General features: G+C 36.7%; 1 protein-coding gene across 4 annotated transcripts in view; it reads left to right on the forward strand.

Moving 5' to 3' along the window:
* Nucleotides 1-17,163, forward strand: part of MRPS28 (mitochondrial ribosomal protein S28) — a 229,892-nt gene that overhangs the window by 15,108 nt on the left and 197,621 nt on the right. For 3 of the 4 annotated variants that reach the window (XM_015067556.3, XM_053208723.1, XM_053208724.1), the window contains exon 2: nucleotides 6,602-6,783. In XM_015067556.3, the coding sequence (XP_014923042.2) occupies nucleotides 6,602-6,783 (182 nt within the window). Of the gene's footprint in view, nucleotides 1-5,541; nucleotides 6,253-6,601; nucleotides 6,784-17,163 lie in introns of those variants that run through there. The other variant, XM_053208725.1, reaches the window with a different exon arrangement.

Below are 17,163 nucleotides of genomic sequence, written 5' to 3' on the forward strand. Positions count from 1 at the left end.
CAAAGAATTTGTATAGTACTAGAAATGGAAGGTATAATGCTAAGTGAAATAAGACAGAGAAAGACAAATACCACATGATTTCACTCATATATAGAATTTAGGAAACAAAACAAGTAAACAAAGAAAAAAGACAAAACAAAACAAAACAAAAACTCAACAACCAAACTCTTAAATACAGAGAACAAACTGGTGGTTTCCAAAAGGGAGATGGGTGAAAGTGGGGGAAATAGATACAGGGGATTAAGAGCACACTTACCATGATGAGCACTAAGTAATGTATAGAATTGTTGAATCATTATATTTTACACCTGAAACTGATGTAGCACTGTATGTTAATTATACTTCAATTGAAAAAAAGAAATTGTATAGTACTGAGTTATATAGGATCGTAGAACATGACATTTAAAAAAATTTTTTTTAATGTTTATTTTTGAGAGAGAGAGAGAGAGAGTGTGTGTGTGTGTGTGTGTGTGTGTGTGTGTGTGTGTTTGAGGAGGGGAGGAGCAGAGAGAGGGAGACACACAATCCAAAGCACGCTCCAGGCTCTGAGCTGAGCTGTCAGCGCAGAGCCCTATGCGGGGCTCAAACTCATGAACTGTGAGATCATGACCTGAACCGAAATCAAGAGTCAGATGCTTAACTGACTGACTGATTGCCCAGGCGCCCATGCTCTATAATCAATTCTTAAAGGAAGCAGTCAACTCTTAGGTACCTGCTTTATCTATGACAACTCTATGAATGAGGTTTATAGCAACATTTTCCATAACCAGGGTTAGACACTGAGCTCCATGATATACCTGGCAGGTGACAGTCTGCCTACAGTCTCTGTAGTCTGCTTCAGCTAACAATGGTGGTTGTCAACATGGATTGAAGGAATTGCTACATTTATTGTTTTTAGAAAACATTTGACAAGTAAATGAGGAATTCAGAAATGGTTCTGGATTATGATTTTTGAAGGAGAGCTTTGTCTGATTACTTGACATAGCATCCAAACAGTATAAGGAGTTTACAATTTAAAAGCAAATTCAAGTGTTAATCCAGGGATCTTATGCTTGTGGTAAAATCATTTCACTCACTGAAAATACATTGACTTCCACTCTAAAATGTGACAAAGTAGAGGCAAAAATAATGGAACAAAAAACAGTACCATTACTACTTGAATTTAAAATCTTCTTTAAAATATAATTATTCATGGGGTGCCTGGGTGGCTCAGTTGGTTAAGTGTCTGACTTTGGCTCAGGTCATGATCTCACAATTTGTGAGTTCAAGCCCTGAATCGGGCTTTCTGCTGTCAGCACAGAACTTGCTTTGGATCCTGCCTCCCTCTCTGTCCCTCCCCAACTTGTTTTCTCTCTCTCTCAAAAGTAAACATTAAAATATATATATATATATACACATATATATATATACATACATATATATATGTGTGTATATATATATATACACACACATATATATATGTGTATATATATATATATATATATATATATATATATATATATAATTCATATCTTGAATAGCCAAAGCAATCTTGAGAAAAAAGAACCTGGAGGCACAACAATCCCTGATTTCAAACTATATTACAAAGCTGTAGTAATCAAAACAGTATGTTATTGGGATAAAAACAGACATATAGGCCAATGGAACAAAATAGAGAGCCTAGAAGTAAACCCACACTTCTAGGTGTGGGTATATTTTCAGTTAATTTATGATGAAAAAGCCAAGAATATACAAGGGGAAAGGACAGTCTCTTTAATAAATGGTGATGGGAAAACTGAACAGCTACATGCAAAAGAATGAAATTGGACCACTGTCTTTCAACATACACAAAAAGTAACTCAAAATGGATTGAAGACTTGAATGTAAGACCTAAAACCATAAATCTCCTGGAAGAAAACATAGGTGTTGAGGTCCTTGACATAGGTCTTGGCAATGATTTTTTAAATCTGACACCAAAAGCAAAAGCAACAAAAGTAAAAATGAACAAGTGGGACTACATCAAACTAAAAAGCTTTTTACAGCAGAGGAAGGAAACAAACAGCAAAGTGAAATGCATTCTATTGAATGGGAGAAAGTACTTACAAGTGATATATCTGATAAGAGGTTAATATCCCAAATATATGAAGAACTCTTATAACTTGGTAGCAAAAAATCCCCAAACAACAAAAATGGACAGGAAATTTAAGTAGGCCTTTTTCCAAAGAAGACATGGATGGCCCACAAGTATGCAGAAGATTCTCAGCATCGTTAGTCAGGGAAATGCAAAGCAAAACCACAATGAGATATCACCTCACACCTGTTAAAATAGCTATTATCAAAAAGACAAGAAATAATAAATGTTGGTGAGGATGTAGAGAAAAAAGAACCCTGTGCACTGTTGGTGGAAATGTAAATTGGTACAACCACTATGGAAAACAGTACAGAGGTTTCTAAAAAAGTTAAAAAAAAGAACTACCGTATGACCTAGCAATTTCAATTCTGGTGTTTATCTGAAGAAAGTCAAAACATTAACTCAGAAAGATGTATGCACCACCCACCATGTTCATAGCAGCATTATTTATAATAGTCAAGATATGGAAACAACCCAAGTGTCCATTGATGGATGAATAAAGAAAACATGGTGTGTATATATGTGCATATACATATATACCATGGAATGCCATAAATGGTTCAGCCATGAAAAAAAGGAAATCTTGCCATTTGCAATAACATTCATGGGCCTCATTATGCTAAGTGAAATAAGTCAGAGGAAGACAAATGCATATGATCTCACTTATATGTGGAATCTAAAACAAAAACCAAAAATCTCATTTAAAAAAAGCTCATAGATACAGAGAACAGATTGGGGTTGCCAAAAGTAGGAGTTTAGAGGGTGGGGGCAGTAAATGGGGTCAAAAGATGCACACTTACACTTAAAAAAATAAATAGGAATGCAGCGTGGTGACTATAGTTAATAATACTATATTGTATATTTGGAAGTTGCTAAGACACTAGATCTTAAAAATTCTCATCATGTTTTTTTGTGAGTATGTATAGTGAAGGATGTTAAGTAGGCTTATTGTGATTATTTCACAGTATACACAAATATCAAATCATTATGTTGTATACCTGAAATTGTTTTAATGGCATAACATAATGTTATTTGTCAATTATACTTCAATATAAAATATTCATAACTTTGTAAAGTTTATAGTATAAATATTTCACAACAGAACTAAAAGTCTTGAGATCTTATTAAATAATTAGTCGATAACATTCAATTATTTTCTGAAACTTAGGAAACACCTTTTACTATCATACTAATCTTAGCCCAAAAATCTCTTCACAGTTATGAAGGAAATTGTGTTATTTTAGGAACAGGCCCTAGTGGTGGCTAAATTATTTTCAATAAATGTTTAACCATTAGATTTACTACTGGATCTCCCTGTCATCTAAGGCTGTTTTAATTAGACCCTGGCTTCAATTGGAAGTCTTCCAAAGTAGGGGGGGAAAGGAAAAGGAGGAGGAGGAGGAGGGGGAGGAGTGAGGAAGGAGGAGCTGTCAACCACAGGAGTGAGGTACTGGGAAAGCAGGTCCTAGGGACAAAGGGAGGGACCCTCTTTGACTGCAGGCAGGATGAGAGCCCAGCGTTGATATTCTGTTTTTTCCTTTGAGTGGTGCTCTTTTCAGCCACCCTGGTGGCAGCTGTTGTGGATGACATAGTGGCTGGCTACTCGAATAGTAGTAGTAGCTGCTCTTGCCACTGCTGGGTTGGTGTTACTGTTTGCACGGCCTCTAGAGGGCAACTCCTAGCCTTTGTTTGTGTTGAGCCTGTAGGATGTGTTTCATCCTTGGCTGTCTGCAGGAGAGAACTATTTTCTCAAGGTGCTTGTTTAAGGACCTTTAATATCATATTCTGTAGAGTTATAAAACTAGTGTTATGGCTCAAAGCATAATATCCCTGGCTACCTTTTCGGTTCTGTTTGCCATCTAGATCTTCTGACTTGTCTTTGGTTTAGATCGACACTTAGTACTCAGGATTCTTTCCCAGTGTGTTTCAATCCTCTGAAACAAACCCATCACCATACCCTCCTTCTAGCATCTAAAGGACTTGGTATCAGCCAAATGTTTCGACTTTCATTTCCTTTGACTTTCTTTTTCTTGAGGCAAAGGTCATAAGCTTTGGTCTTTGGGCCAAAGTGTGTTTCATCAGATTTATAAAATGAAAGGCTTTTTTTCAAAGTGCGAACATTGAAAAATTAGAAATTTTACATTGATACTTGGATTTTTGGCTTTTCTTGGAAAATCAAAAGATGTGGCAACACTGGACCTGAGTTGCAATTGCAGCTAGAGCTGAGTAGTGGCTCTGCCTTTTAGACTGGCACGTATTCTGCTGGTTACCAAGTCCCCACCCAGCCTGGCATTTGAGTTTGTAATCCTTGGAGTACTACATGCGTTGAAAATGAGTCATAAGTATGGTTTAGTAGTTTTTAAGGTAAGTACTCTCTCGAACTCTTAATAATTCTCTCTTAAATAACAGATGTAAAACTTACTCCAAATACAGGATGTAGGTAAATTGTTAGTATTCTTCTGTAATCGGTTCTCACAAATAGAAACTTAGTAGTTCCCTTAGTTTGAGCCAAAGAATGTGCATACCACGTGCACAAATTAAAGATGAGTAGAAGGTACAAGTCTGTACTCATGGATTTCGGAAAAAGCATGTGTTTGGAAAAAAGTTTGTAAGTTTAAAAAAAATTAAAAGGTAAGGAGCCTGCATTATAGGATCAGTCTTACCTCAGGTAAATTCAATCTGTAAAAAGATTGGAAAATGAGCAGCACAAAACAAGAAGCTATTTTTCCTTGAAATTTTACTTTAGGAAGAAGAAGAAAATTGTAACGAAGCTATTTAAAAATATTATATAACAAGGACTCATGTTCATCCTGGTAACTGAAAGACCTTTAATCATGTGTATCTTAATCTATATTTAAATTTAAAAAACGCTTTTGTTGGGTTATTTTTTATTTAAGTATAATTAACATACAGTGTTATATCAGTTTCAGGTGTACAATATGATTCCACAATTCTATACGTTAACGCTCATCACAATAAGTATACTCTTAATACCCTTTATCAATTTCACCCATCCTCCCACCCATCTCCCCTCTGGCAACCACTAGTTTATTCTCTTTATTTAAGAGTCTGTTTTTTGGTTTGTCTCTTTTATTATTTGTTCTTTTGTTTGTTTTGTTTCTTAAATTTCACATATGAGTGAAATCATTCCGTCCCAGATATGAGTGAAATCATGTGATATTTGTCTTTCTCCATATGACTTATTTCACTTAGCATTATATGCTCTATTGCACCCATGTTGTTGCAAATGACAAGATCTCATTCTTCTTTGTGACTGAGTAGTACTCCATTGTATGTATATATACAACATCTTCTTTACCCATTCATCTGTCACTGGATACTTGGGTTGCTTTCATCCTTTGGCTATTGTGAATAATGCTGCAATAAACCTAGGGGTACATGTATCTTTTTGCATTAGTATTTTCTTTTTTAACATTTATTTATTTTTGAGACAGAGAGAGAGAGAGAGCATGAACAGGGGAGGGTCAGAGAAACAGGGAGACATAGAATCTGAAACAGGCTCCAGGCTCTGAGCTGTCAGCACAGAGCCCGACGCGGGGCTTGAACCCACGGACCGCGAGATCATGACCTGAGCCGAAGTCGGACGCTTAACCGACTGAGCCACCCAGGTGCCCCAAGTATTTTCATTTTATTCTACTCAGTAGTGGAATTACTGGATCATATGGTAGTTCTATTTTTGAGGAACCTCCATACTGTTTAGTCACTCTCATTAAACTTGAATTTGAAGGGTTTTTTTGTTTTGTTTTGTTTTTTGGCAGATGATCAATATTAGGAATAAAGTGAGTCACCTTCTTGGATACTGTACTCACATGCTCAGACTGACCTCCCTCTGTCCCTATGCTAGGAGCCTTTGTCTAAGGATACTCCTTACTTTGTTCACATTCCAGATTCTACTCTGAGCCACCACATCTGTATTATCTGCCACCAAGGGCTTTTCTTGGTCTCTTCTTCAAGAAGGAAAGGGAGGAAGAAGAAGTTGAAGACAATATCTAGCTTTTTAAAGCAAAGTTCCAGGGGTGCCTGGGTGGCTCAGTTGGTTAAGCATCTGACTTTGACTCAGGTCATGATCTCACGGTTTGTGAGTTTGAGTCCTCATTGGAGGAGTCCAAGCCCCGCTTTAAGTGAGCATGAGCCCCAGCTCGGGTGAGCACGAGTCCCATTTTGGGTAAAACACGAGTCCTGCTTTGGGTAAGCCCCGTTTCTCTCTCTCTCTCTCTCTCTCTCTCTCTCTTACCCCTTGTAGGATTCTCTCTCCCTCTCTCTCTGCCTTCTCTCATTTGTGCTCCACCCTCTTAAAAAAATAAATACCCCCCAATAATTCCATTTAAATATTTTTTAGTATTGCTACAAAATGTAAATATATATGGCACATTGACTTTTAAAATTTTCTTCTGTAAGATTTTCTTATATCTATCATATTATATGTTTATATTGAATTATATGCATATAAATATCTCTTTTTATTTTTAGGGCTCTCCAAAAAATGTGGAATCCTTTGCATCTATGCTGAGACATTCTCCTCTTACACAGATGGGACCTGCCAAGGATAAACTAGTTATTGGACGAATCTTTCATATTGTAGAGAATGATCTTTATATTGATTTTGGTGGCAAGTTTCATTGTGTGTGTAGAAGACCAGAAGTGGATGGAGAGTAAGTAGAATCATTTCCAAGTTTTTTTTAATACTGTTCATAAAAGTTGAGATACCTCAAAAGTATTTTTGGACTTTAATTGGTGATTTTCTAAAAGACAGAAAATATGCTTTATTTCTCTTTATAATGCTAGTTAGGGAAGTTAGGCCAGATTCGTGTCATGTTATGTTAGTCACCTTAGGCTAGATTCCTATCTTCTCAAAGCCGTGAGAGCAGTTTTGGGGAAGATCTGAATGTTCATCTTAGTAATAAACTATCCCCACCATAAAATGAAAACCAACTTTATAGTAATATATGCTGCTCAGGCAATTTTACGTGTAACCTTTTTGCCTCTTCCTCTGTTCCACAGTCTTCTGCTTCTCAGAGAAGCCTCCCTTTCTACTTCTTCGTGCTCCTTTCTCTCCCACTACCAAATTCTGATGCTTTATTATTTTCCTTTCTTATTCTGTATCTACTCTCAGAATTAGGATTTTCCCTATTATGGAACAGAATTCATTCTGTTTATAGGTAAAGATATTTGTGAGTATAATGCACTGGGGAAACCATTAAGATGACAGATCTAGGAGTAGAGTATCGAGAGTGAAGGGAGATGTGGAACAAAGGTTCTGAGATTGGAAAATGATAGTAAGCAAAATAGGAATGATTTTTTCCCATCAGTTTTTAATGTGTACATTTTTAAAATTTCAGTATTTCTGGTATCAGGATGCAACTTACAGTTGATGTTATATCAATTTAATTGACAGTGTTCTTTATTCTTAAAGTAATGGTGAGTCTAGTACTCAGTGGCATCTTAGGATGAATTACAGTGATTGAAAAGTTTGTGATGTTCAAGGATGAGTCATATTGTAGAAATGAATAGGAAGAGAGTCTACTCTAGATCTAAGAGAGCAATTATGAGAATTGGTTGCCTCTCTCCTGAGAGCTCTGGATACCTAAAGGTCCGGTTAATACAAATTTCCTTAGATCAGTGGCATTTGAGTAAATATTTAATGACTAGCTGTCCAATAAAAAAAAGGCCCCGATTTGCCAATTTCTGTGGCGTAAAACACTCCCACCTTGGTCAATTTTAAGTCACCAGTGTAATGTCACTGAATGCAGAATTGGGAATATTTGTACACAGTCCAGCTCCCACAAGCTGGTACAGTCTGGAGCCAGCACACCTCTACCTCAGATAATCAGAAGCTAAGCAGTGTCTTGCAAGGTAAGTGCCATGAACCGGGAGATCCTGGAGGAGAAAATGGACTTCTTATGCTACCTGGCATCGAGAGGTAATGGCTCAGGCATAGCCTGTCTTGGTATATCAAATAGCATACAAGCTGGTCAAAAAGAGTAAGACCTCAAGAAATTTCTAAGTAGGATAAGTTTGTCAATCCAGATATTAATACTGTATGTCTGTTGTGTAATGGGTCATCGAAGGGATTAAATCAGGTAATGTATGGAAAGATTTAGGACAGTGACTGGTGTATAATAAATAGATGCTACTATTACTGCTGTTCTTGAAATCCTGGTGATTTGGATTTTTGAGAACTGACGGTGACATTCCTCAAGAATTCCTATTGATGAGGATTCGTGCAGGAGGCAAGTGCGAAGATAGGCAGTCCTAAAGTTATCCTTCAAGAAAGGCATCCTGAGCTCTTGGGTGCTGTCAGCAGTAGCTGTGGCAGGTCATTTTTCATTAATAGAACATATATCTGTAATTTAAAAATGAAGTACTGTTTTATTTTATACAAAGAAATTTTCTCATCTCCTCCCTACAATCAGTAAGCTTTTCCTCATGCTGCCATGGGCGCTACCTAGTCGCGGTGGCCATCTTTATTCTTACAAGCCAACCTAGTTTGCAGCTAGAACATCAGGTATTAACTTTATAAAAAATGCATTTTACAGGTAACTCTGCTGGATTATGAATATGTCTCCTGCTTAGGCAGATGTATTATAAGTAGCAAATGCAATGTACACTTTTCCTTATGTTTGTGGATGGAGTTTTGTTTATGATACTTCTTTCATGGATATTTATGTCTTTGTGGGTATTCTTTTATGTATACTGTCTTTTTTTCATTAACATTTTAAAACATCAGTTTGGTCATTATGTTTTGTTTTTGAGCATAATATTTCAGAATGCATTAGAGACTAGAAGTTCTAATTTGATTCTCAGGCCTTACTGACTAAATCACAGAATTTTAAGTATCAGTATTTGAGACTGTATTTCTCTAATAAGTGCTATAATATGGCTTTAATATTTTATGTACAGTATAGCTTAAAATAGTTAAATACTAGAAATTATTGCAACATTTATTAAATCTTAAATTTTCATCAAAAACTAAACACATACACATATCCTATTACAGAAATTACCATACGGTTGAAACCTTCATCTCCACATATGCTCTGCCAGTGAAGCAGTCCATTTAACAAAAGTTTTTTGGAGTGTGAGGGATGGCTCATAATAATTTTGCCAGTAAATTGTCTAGCCTATGGAGCAGTCACCGTATTAGTATTTTTCATGTACTTAGCACAGTTAAATGCCTGCACCTCTGTTTTGTAGTTATCTTTTGACTCCTGCCCCCATCGGCCTACCCAGGATCCATTCACCAGAAGTTCCCACTTTAACTTCCAAATCAGTCGCAAAATCAATACATTCATGACTGAGGATCATGAAGAAGGGTCAGTCATACCGGTGCAGGAGGAGTTGATTAATTTGTTTGTTCATTCATTTGTTCAGCAAATATTTATTGGACCTCTTCAGCTTGGCAGTTACTGTTCTACCTGGGAAGGGCTGGTAAACCAGAGCTCCTAGTTGCCCTCATAAAGGTGGGCGACTTCTACTGGAGGATAAGAGGAATAGATGGTAAACAAGTATATAAATCAATTTTAAAAATTGGTAATTACATGAGTAAAAAGGGATAATATGGTGAAAAAGTGTCTGGCGAGTAGAAGATAACAGTAGTTAGAAAAGGGGCTTTGACCTCTATTCTTCTATTGCTTAAAGTCTGAAATACCCTCTGAGGACTTTTTTTTTTTTTTTCTTTTGATGATAAACAAATGTCAAGGCTTAAGTTCTATTCCTCTCTGGTCCTACAGACTGAGAATATTATTTCCAACAGTGTGCTAAAAGGAGGAGTTCACTTTAGCCAAGATGTGATCTGAATAGTTCGGTTACTCTTGTTCCACATCCTCATAGCTATGCAGGTAAAAACTGCAGGTCCATACTTACATACATTGTTTTGGGGGGAGAAACTTTGTATCTTAGAAAATTCCTTGTTGTCCAGGTTTTTTAATGTTTTTAATGTTTATTTATTTTTGAGAGAGAGAGAGACAGAGCACAAGTGAGGGAGAGGCAGAGAGAGAGGGAGGCACAGAATCTGAAGCAGGCTCCAGGCTCCGAGCTGTCAGCACAGAACCTTACACGGGGTCCAACTTACAAAGCGGGAGATCGTGATCTGAGCCGAAGTCAGACACTTAACCGACTGGGCCACCCAGGCACCCCCTTGTTGCCTAGTTTTTAATTCATCCTGAAAAGGTTTCTACCCTTCACAGAATATTTATTGAATTTCCTGAATTCTATGTGTAGAAACTCTTAGGTTCTTTCCAAAACCCTTCTCTAGGTCTCTTATAGCTACCTGTCACTTATGTTTTGAAAGTATTATAGAAAAGTATCAGATCAGCATAATTACTGTTTCAGTTACTTTGCTTTTCTACCTGTATCCAAGACAAAGTTTGTGGAGGAATTATTTTATTCAGATGTTACCTGTTGTCTTTATAATTGGTAGAAAGATGATACCACCAAATCAGAAAGTAGTGAGATCCAGGTAGGTCTCTGGTCCCCTTTCATACCTACAAGTTTAGATTATATGGTAGAACAGCTTATTGGGCTGGACACACGTTTGCTCTCTATCTCCATAATGTCAGGCTGTGACTGAGCAGATTTTAGGAGGGTAATTCTGACAATGGCAGAACTTGGTTTGATACATTTACTTTTAAGAGACAACGAATAAGATGTAGATATTTACATAATTTGTTCATCATTCAGCATTCATCAGACCTGCTGTTTAAAATCCCTTTTGAGGACCTGTTTTTTTTCTCTCTTCGGTTTGACTTTGTTGTGGTTGAATCTATTCTGCTTTAGGACAGCTTAATGACATGCAAAGAAAAATACTCCAATTTAACAAAATACCCAGTTTGGCAAAATGTTTTAATTTTTTTCATTATTTTTTTAATTATTTAATTTACTTTTATTTTTTCATTTTTATTTTTTTCATTATATTTATTATTAAATTTTTTTTATTAAGTTTTAATTCCAGTATAGTTAACATACAGTGTTATATTAGTTTCAGGGATCCAGTATAGTGATTCAACAATTCTATACATTACTCGGTACTCATCATGATAAGTGTACTCTTTAATCCCCATCACCTGTTCCCCTATTTCACCCATCCCCCTACCCACCTCCCCTCTGGTAACCATCACTTTGTTCCCTGTAGTGAAGAGTCTTTTTCTTGGTTTGTCTCTCTCTCTTTTTTTCCTTTTGCTCATTTATTTCTTAAATTCCACACGAGTCAAATCATATGGTATTTGTTTTTTTCTGACTGACTTATTTCACTTAGCATTATACTCTCTAGCTCCATCCATATTGTTGCAAATGGCAAGATTTCATTCTTTTTGTGGCTAAATAATATTCCTTTGTATATACATGTATAACACATCTTCTTTATTCATCTGTCAGTGGACACTTGGGCTGCTTCCATCATTTGGCTATTGTACGTAATACTGAAATAAACATAGGTGTGCATGTATCCCTTTGAAGTAGTGTTTTTGTGTTTGGGGGGTAAATACCCTGTAGTACAGTTACTGGATCACAGGGTAGTTCTGTTTTTAACTTTTTGAGGAACCTCCATACTGTTTTCCACAGTTGCTGCACCAATTTGCATGCCCACCAACAGTGCACAAGGGTTCCTTTTCCTCACCAGCAGTTGTTGTTTCTTTCATTATTGCTTTTTAATATAGTTGATGGTATTTCAAACTTAGAGCAGTTGATAAGAATCAGAAATAATTTTGGTTAACTGAATATTCTGATTAGCTAAGTAATGTCCTTTTAGTAAGTTCTACAACTTTTTTGTTTTAATATTTGTTTTTGGTTATAGTTTGCTCTACATCTAATGTGGGGCTTGAACTCACGACCCTGAGATCAGGAATCACATGCTCAACTCACTGAGCCAGCCAGGCACCCCAATTATAGTTTAAAGGAACAGTTTCTGGGTGCTTGTATGGCTCAGTCAGTGGAGTATCTGACTCTTGATTTCAGCTCAGGTCATGGTCCCAGGGTCATGGGATCAAGCCCTGCGTTGGGCTCCACACTGAGCATGTAGCCTGCTGAAGATTCTCTCTCTCTCTCTTTCGCCCTCTGCCCATCTCCCCAACTCACGAGCTCTCTCTCTCTAAAATAATATAAATAAGTAAGTAAGTAAGTAAATAAATAAATAAATAAATAAATTTTCAACCTTTGTCCCAAGAAAGTCTAGAATTCTGCAGAAAGGCTTCAGAGATTGTTCTGGGGGTAGTGGGGAAATTAGGCCCTACTGTCAGAGCAGCTCTACATTCATTATTTTATTACAGTTCTGGGAACATTTTGTTTAAAATATGTATGGGAAATACTGGTAGTATTTCTACCACCAAAAAAAAAGTTTGAAAAACACTTTTAAAAGAAAATTTATTCTAGAAAGACATATTAATGGTAACATTCAGCATATAAGCATTACATTCAGAATATAATCACAGTGGTATTGTGATCTACTTAGACTCAGTTGCAAAATAAAAATGTTATAAGTAAATTCAGAGAGTTTGAAGGTGTGGATGGCGCCTAATTCTAATAGTACCAACCTTAAAAGTTTTAAACATTATATTATTTTTCTTTCATGTCAAATTATGACTTGAAATCAGAAATCAGATTATGACAAATTAGAATGCCTCAGGCATTAACTTCTTTGGCAGTTATCGAATCAACTGATTGCTAAATTAATCAGCATTCTCTTCTATAAAACCCACTGACTGATACCGACACTAACTGGAAAAGAGATTTGTGGTCCTCTGCTATATTGACACTTTCACTTCTTCCAGTTCAGCTGTATCTTTAGCTAAATAAAGCTAGTTGTGTTTGTTCCAAAATCTGTTTATATTATCGTTAAGTAATTTTTTAAATTATTGCATAAATTAATAAAATATGACCATGGAAAGGGTTTTTGTTCTTTAAGAAAGCTCATTTTAATGTTTTGGAGAGACCCCATAAAGGAGAGATTTTTTTTTTTTTTTTTTTTAATTTAAAGAAACTACTCTTGAATTAGTTTGGGCAAGTAAACCATAAAGATTGGTTGGGGGGAGTCCTGAAAATCTGGAAGGAATTGCTTTCCAAATGTCTTTCTGTTCCTGGTTTACTTTAAAGTGACTGATCTGGCAATCCCAGACATTGTAGTATGGGTATTGTTTATGTAAGGAAATCAGTGCAGAGCTCCAGTAAGTGGACCTCTCCTCAACAAGAAAGCCTGGACTTCTATCAGATTATTTGCATTACTTGTAAATTGATGTCTTCACAGAGTATGTGTAGACATTTTTTTTTTAATTTTTTTTTCAACGTTTTTTATTTATTTTTGGGACAGAGAGAGACAGAGCATGAACGGGGGAGGGGCAGAGAGAGAGGGAGACACAGAATCGGAAACAGGCTCCAGGCTCCGAGCCATCAGCCCAGAGCCTGACGCGGGGCTCGAACTCACGCACCGCGAGATCGTGACCTGTCTAAAGTCCGACGCTTAACCGACTGCGCCACCCAGGCGCCCCTGTGTAGACATTTTTAATGAGTTCTCACTTTAACCTACTTTTCCGTGAGCCAACCTATGAGTCCAAGGGCTTCTACTGTGACTTTTCCATCATGTGAACCTGCCTGCCCTTTTCTTTAGACATTTTTTTTTCTGTCATTAACACAGCATACAGTTTCACTAATTTTGTGCTAGTGTGAATTAAGATTGTTCCCTTTTCATAGTCCCATCTGATAATCATAATAGCTAGTTTTTTGAAAACCTACATTGACGCTTTATGTGTATTGTCTGATTTATTCCTCATAAGAAGCATAGAAAGTAGAGGATATTATCCAAATGAAGAAAGTGAGTTTTCAAGCATAATGTGCTGCAGTGATACAGCTGGTAATTAATAAGGCAGGGATTCAAACCTAGGGCTGTGTGTACCCAACATAGCTCCTGAATTTTTCACTCTACTGTGCTGTTCTCTAAATCTCACAACATATAGTTACTAAGTATCACAAGAGCCCCCTAAAATGATCTCATGTGAGCCAGTTTTTATACCAGGGTCCCTGAGGCAGGCATTGTGGTGGTGAAGCTCTATGGTGGTCTGTTAAAGAATGGTAGGTAGCCTGTTACAGTGTCCTTGGCTATGGTGTCCATGGTCTAATATGTTTGGATAGTTGTTACCACTAATAAGCTAATGACCACTGGGTCCAGGCTTGTTTCAGAGTGGATGTGTAACATAATTATGGTGAGACCTGTAGCCGTAGGAACTGGTTAATGGCTGACAGTGATTCATAGTTTAGAGACAGCAGGCCTCATGTTATTTGGGAATGCTTTATTTCAGAAAAGTTTATTCTGCAAATAGTAGAAAGTTGACTCTTGATACATATAATACTCAATTTTTAATTCTTTGTTTCTTTTTGTAAAATATGTCATCTACTTTCACCTTGTCACTACTAAAGTAGTTTAATCTGTTTTTATGATCTTTGTTTTTTGATGAACCAGGGTCATAATTATAAACATTAATGTGTGTTGTATCATAATTCAAATATATAGAATTATTGCTCCTTAGCCATACAACCCTCCAGGTCTGTGGTTTTTGTGTTTTACCTTTCCATGTCATCATTCTTTTCTGCTGTTGTCCTGGGTCTGCATTTTTAGGGTTTTTTTGAACTTTTAACTTTTCTTCTAATATTCTGATGCCCAGGAAATTGGTCACCAAATGTGTTGTGCTTAAAATAAGAGCAACTAGTGCCTGAGTAATAACCTCTGAGCCTCTTCTGGAAGTAAAGTGTATGTACTTTAGTACATGGACTTCAACATGTATTTTGACAGCTCCTAAACTCCTCTGCTTAGTTCTCATTGGGTTCTGTGGAGACTTGATGTCACCAGATAACTAACTTCCTGATAAGTGAAGTGTAACTAGGTTGGCGTCTTGCCTGTGTTCACTGCCTATTCACTGATGCCTTTGATAGGGATTGTCACATGTCAGGACAGTGTTTGTTGAACCAGTCAAATGTGCTGAGCGTCTTGGATGAGTATTTATTGTAGTTGAGATTTTAACACCTTCAGTAGAAACAGTAGTGAAAATAAGATGGGATTCGTGGGCCGCAAATACTATTTGAGATGCTATCAGTTCTTACTGTGAATTTGTAAATAAATGAGTAAATTCCTTAAGAACTTTGTAAAACCCAGAGTATTGTTTTATGGCGTTGATTAGTTCTATTGGCTTGGAATGTACCTATAGTACATCTTATCAGTCTCAAGAATTAAGCTGCTGATTTTATTATTTTTTTAATTAAGTTTTTATTTTCATTCTAGTATAGTTAATATACAGTGATATATTAGTTTCAAGTGTATGATACAGTGATTCAGCAATTCTGTACCTCACCCCAGTGCTCATCATAAGCACTCTCCTCAACCCCTGTCACCTGTTTCACCCCTCCCTCCACCCACCTCTCCTCAGGTAACCATCAGTTTGTTCCCTATAGTTAAGATCTTGAGTCTGTTTCTTACTTTCTCTCTTTTTTTCCTTTGCTCATCTGTTTCTTAAATTCCACAGATGAATAAAAGCATATCGTGTTTGTCTTTCTCTAACTTTCTCTGTTTCTTAAATTTGATTCTTAAATTCCACATATGAGTGAAATCATATGGTATTTGTCCTTCTCTGACTGCCTTATTTCACTTAGCATTATACTCTGTAGCTCCATCCATATGTTGCAAATGGCAAGATTTTGTTCTTTTTTATGACTGAATGATATTCCATTATATATAGAAACACACACGTGCACACTCATGCACACACAACCACATTTTCTTTATTAATTTTATTTTTAAATGTTTATTTTTTTGTTTTTGAGAGAGAGAAAGAGAGAGAGAGTGCACACACAAACAGAGGAGGGGTAGAGAGAGGGAGACAGAGAATCCGAGGCAGTCTCCAGGCTCTGAGCTGTCAGCGCAGAATCTGACTTGGGGCTTGAACTCACCAGCTGTGAGATCATGACCTGACCCAGAGTCAGAGGCTCAACTGACTGAGCCACCGAGGCTCCCCATCATTAATTTTATTTTTAAATAAACTAGGTCATGGTGCAGTTTTTCGCTGAGTCAGCAAACGTTTAATGAGCAGCTGTTATATGCCACCTCTGTGTTTAATGCTATTGATGTACAGATTAAAGACAGTCCCTGCTTTCAGGGAGTTGAGGATTCAACCAGGGGGATAGAGAAGCAAATCAATATATATAACACTATATAAGTTCTATTTATTGTATCCTACGGGAATAGAGAAGAGGGGATAGATGATTCTGTTAGATTGTCAGAGATGGTTTCCCAGAGGAACTAGCAATTGAATTGAGTTGTAAAGGATGAAGGATAGGAGATACAAAGTGCAGAAAATGGCTGCACTTGGGAGAGTTTTAAGTGAGAGAGAGCTTGGCTTTTCTGGGAACTGAAGTGGCTTAGTTGACTTAAGTTTAAAAGTGATAAGAGAGTGGGGAGATGGAGAGCCAGATCTTCAAGGTATTTATATACCATTCTAAAAAATTGGGGTTTTATTCTGAAAGTGACAAAGAACCATGAAAACATGGGCCAGTTTTGTGTTTCAATGAGATCATTCTGGCGGTGGTGGAGCATATGTTGGAAGAATGAAATTGGAATTAGGGAGCCCAATAATGAAGCTTTGGAAAGAAGTGATGAGAACTTGACTTAAGTCTGAGGGTCAAAAGAAGAGACTTTCATTAGCAATTTAGGAGATAGAAGAAACAGGTCTTGATGACTAAGTATGGATGGTAAGGTAGAAGTTTTGAATGATGTTTGATTTAAGACATGAATGACCAGGCAGATAGTAAGTCAGGTTGTGTTGGGGAGGTGGAGATGGGGAATGTATTATATTGATATTTTTTCCTGCTTCAGAAATATAAATTACATGCCTAAATTTAGATCAGTTTTGATTCTCTCATGCTCACTCATAGACTACTTCTGATTAGTATCAGTTAAGGAACATTTCTCTTTTTACTAAAATACAAACTCCTTGTGGTTAAGCCATGCTTATCTTTTTGGTTAAAGAGCCAAATTTTCTAAATCTTATAATTTCATT

This window comes from Acinonyx jubatus, chromosome F2 (assembly GCF_027475565.1).
Source record: "Acinonyx jubatus isolate Ajub_Pintada_27869175 chromosome F2, VMU_Ajub_asm_v1.0, whole genome shotgun sequence".
Lineage (NCBI taxonomy): Eukaryota > Metazoa > Chordata > Mammalia > Carnivora > Felidae > Acinonyx > Acinonyx jubatus.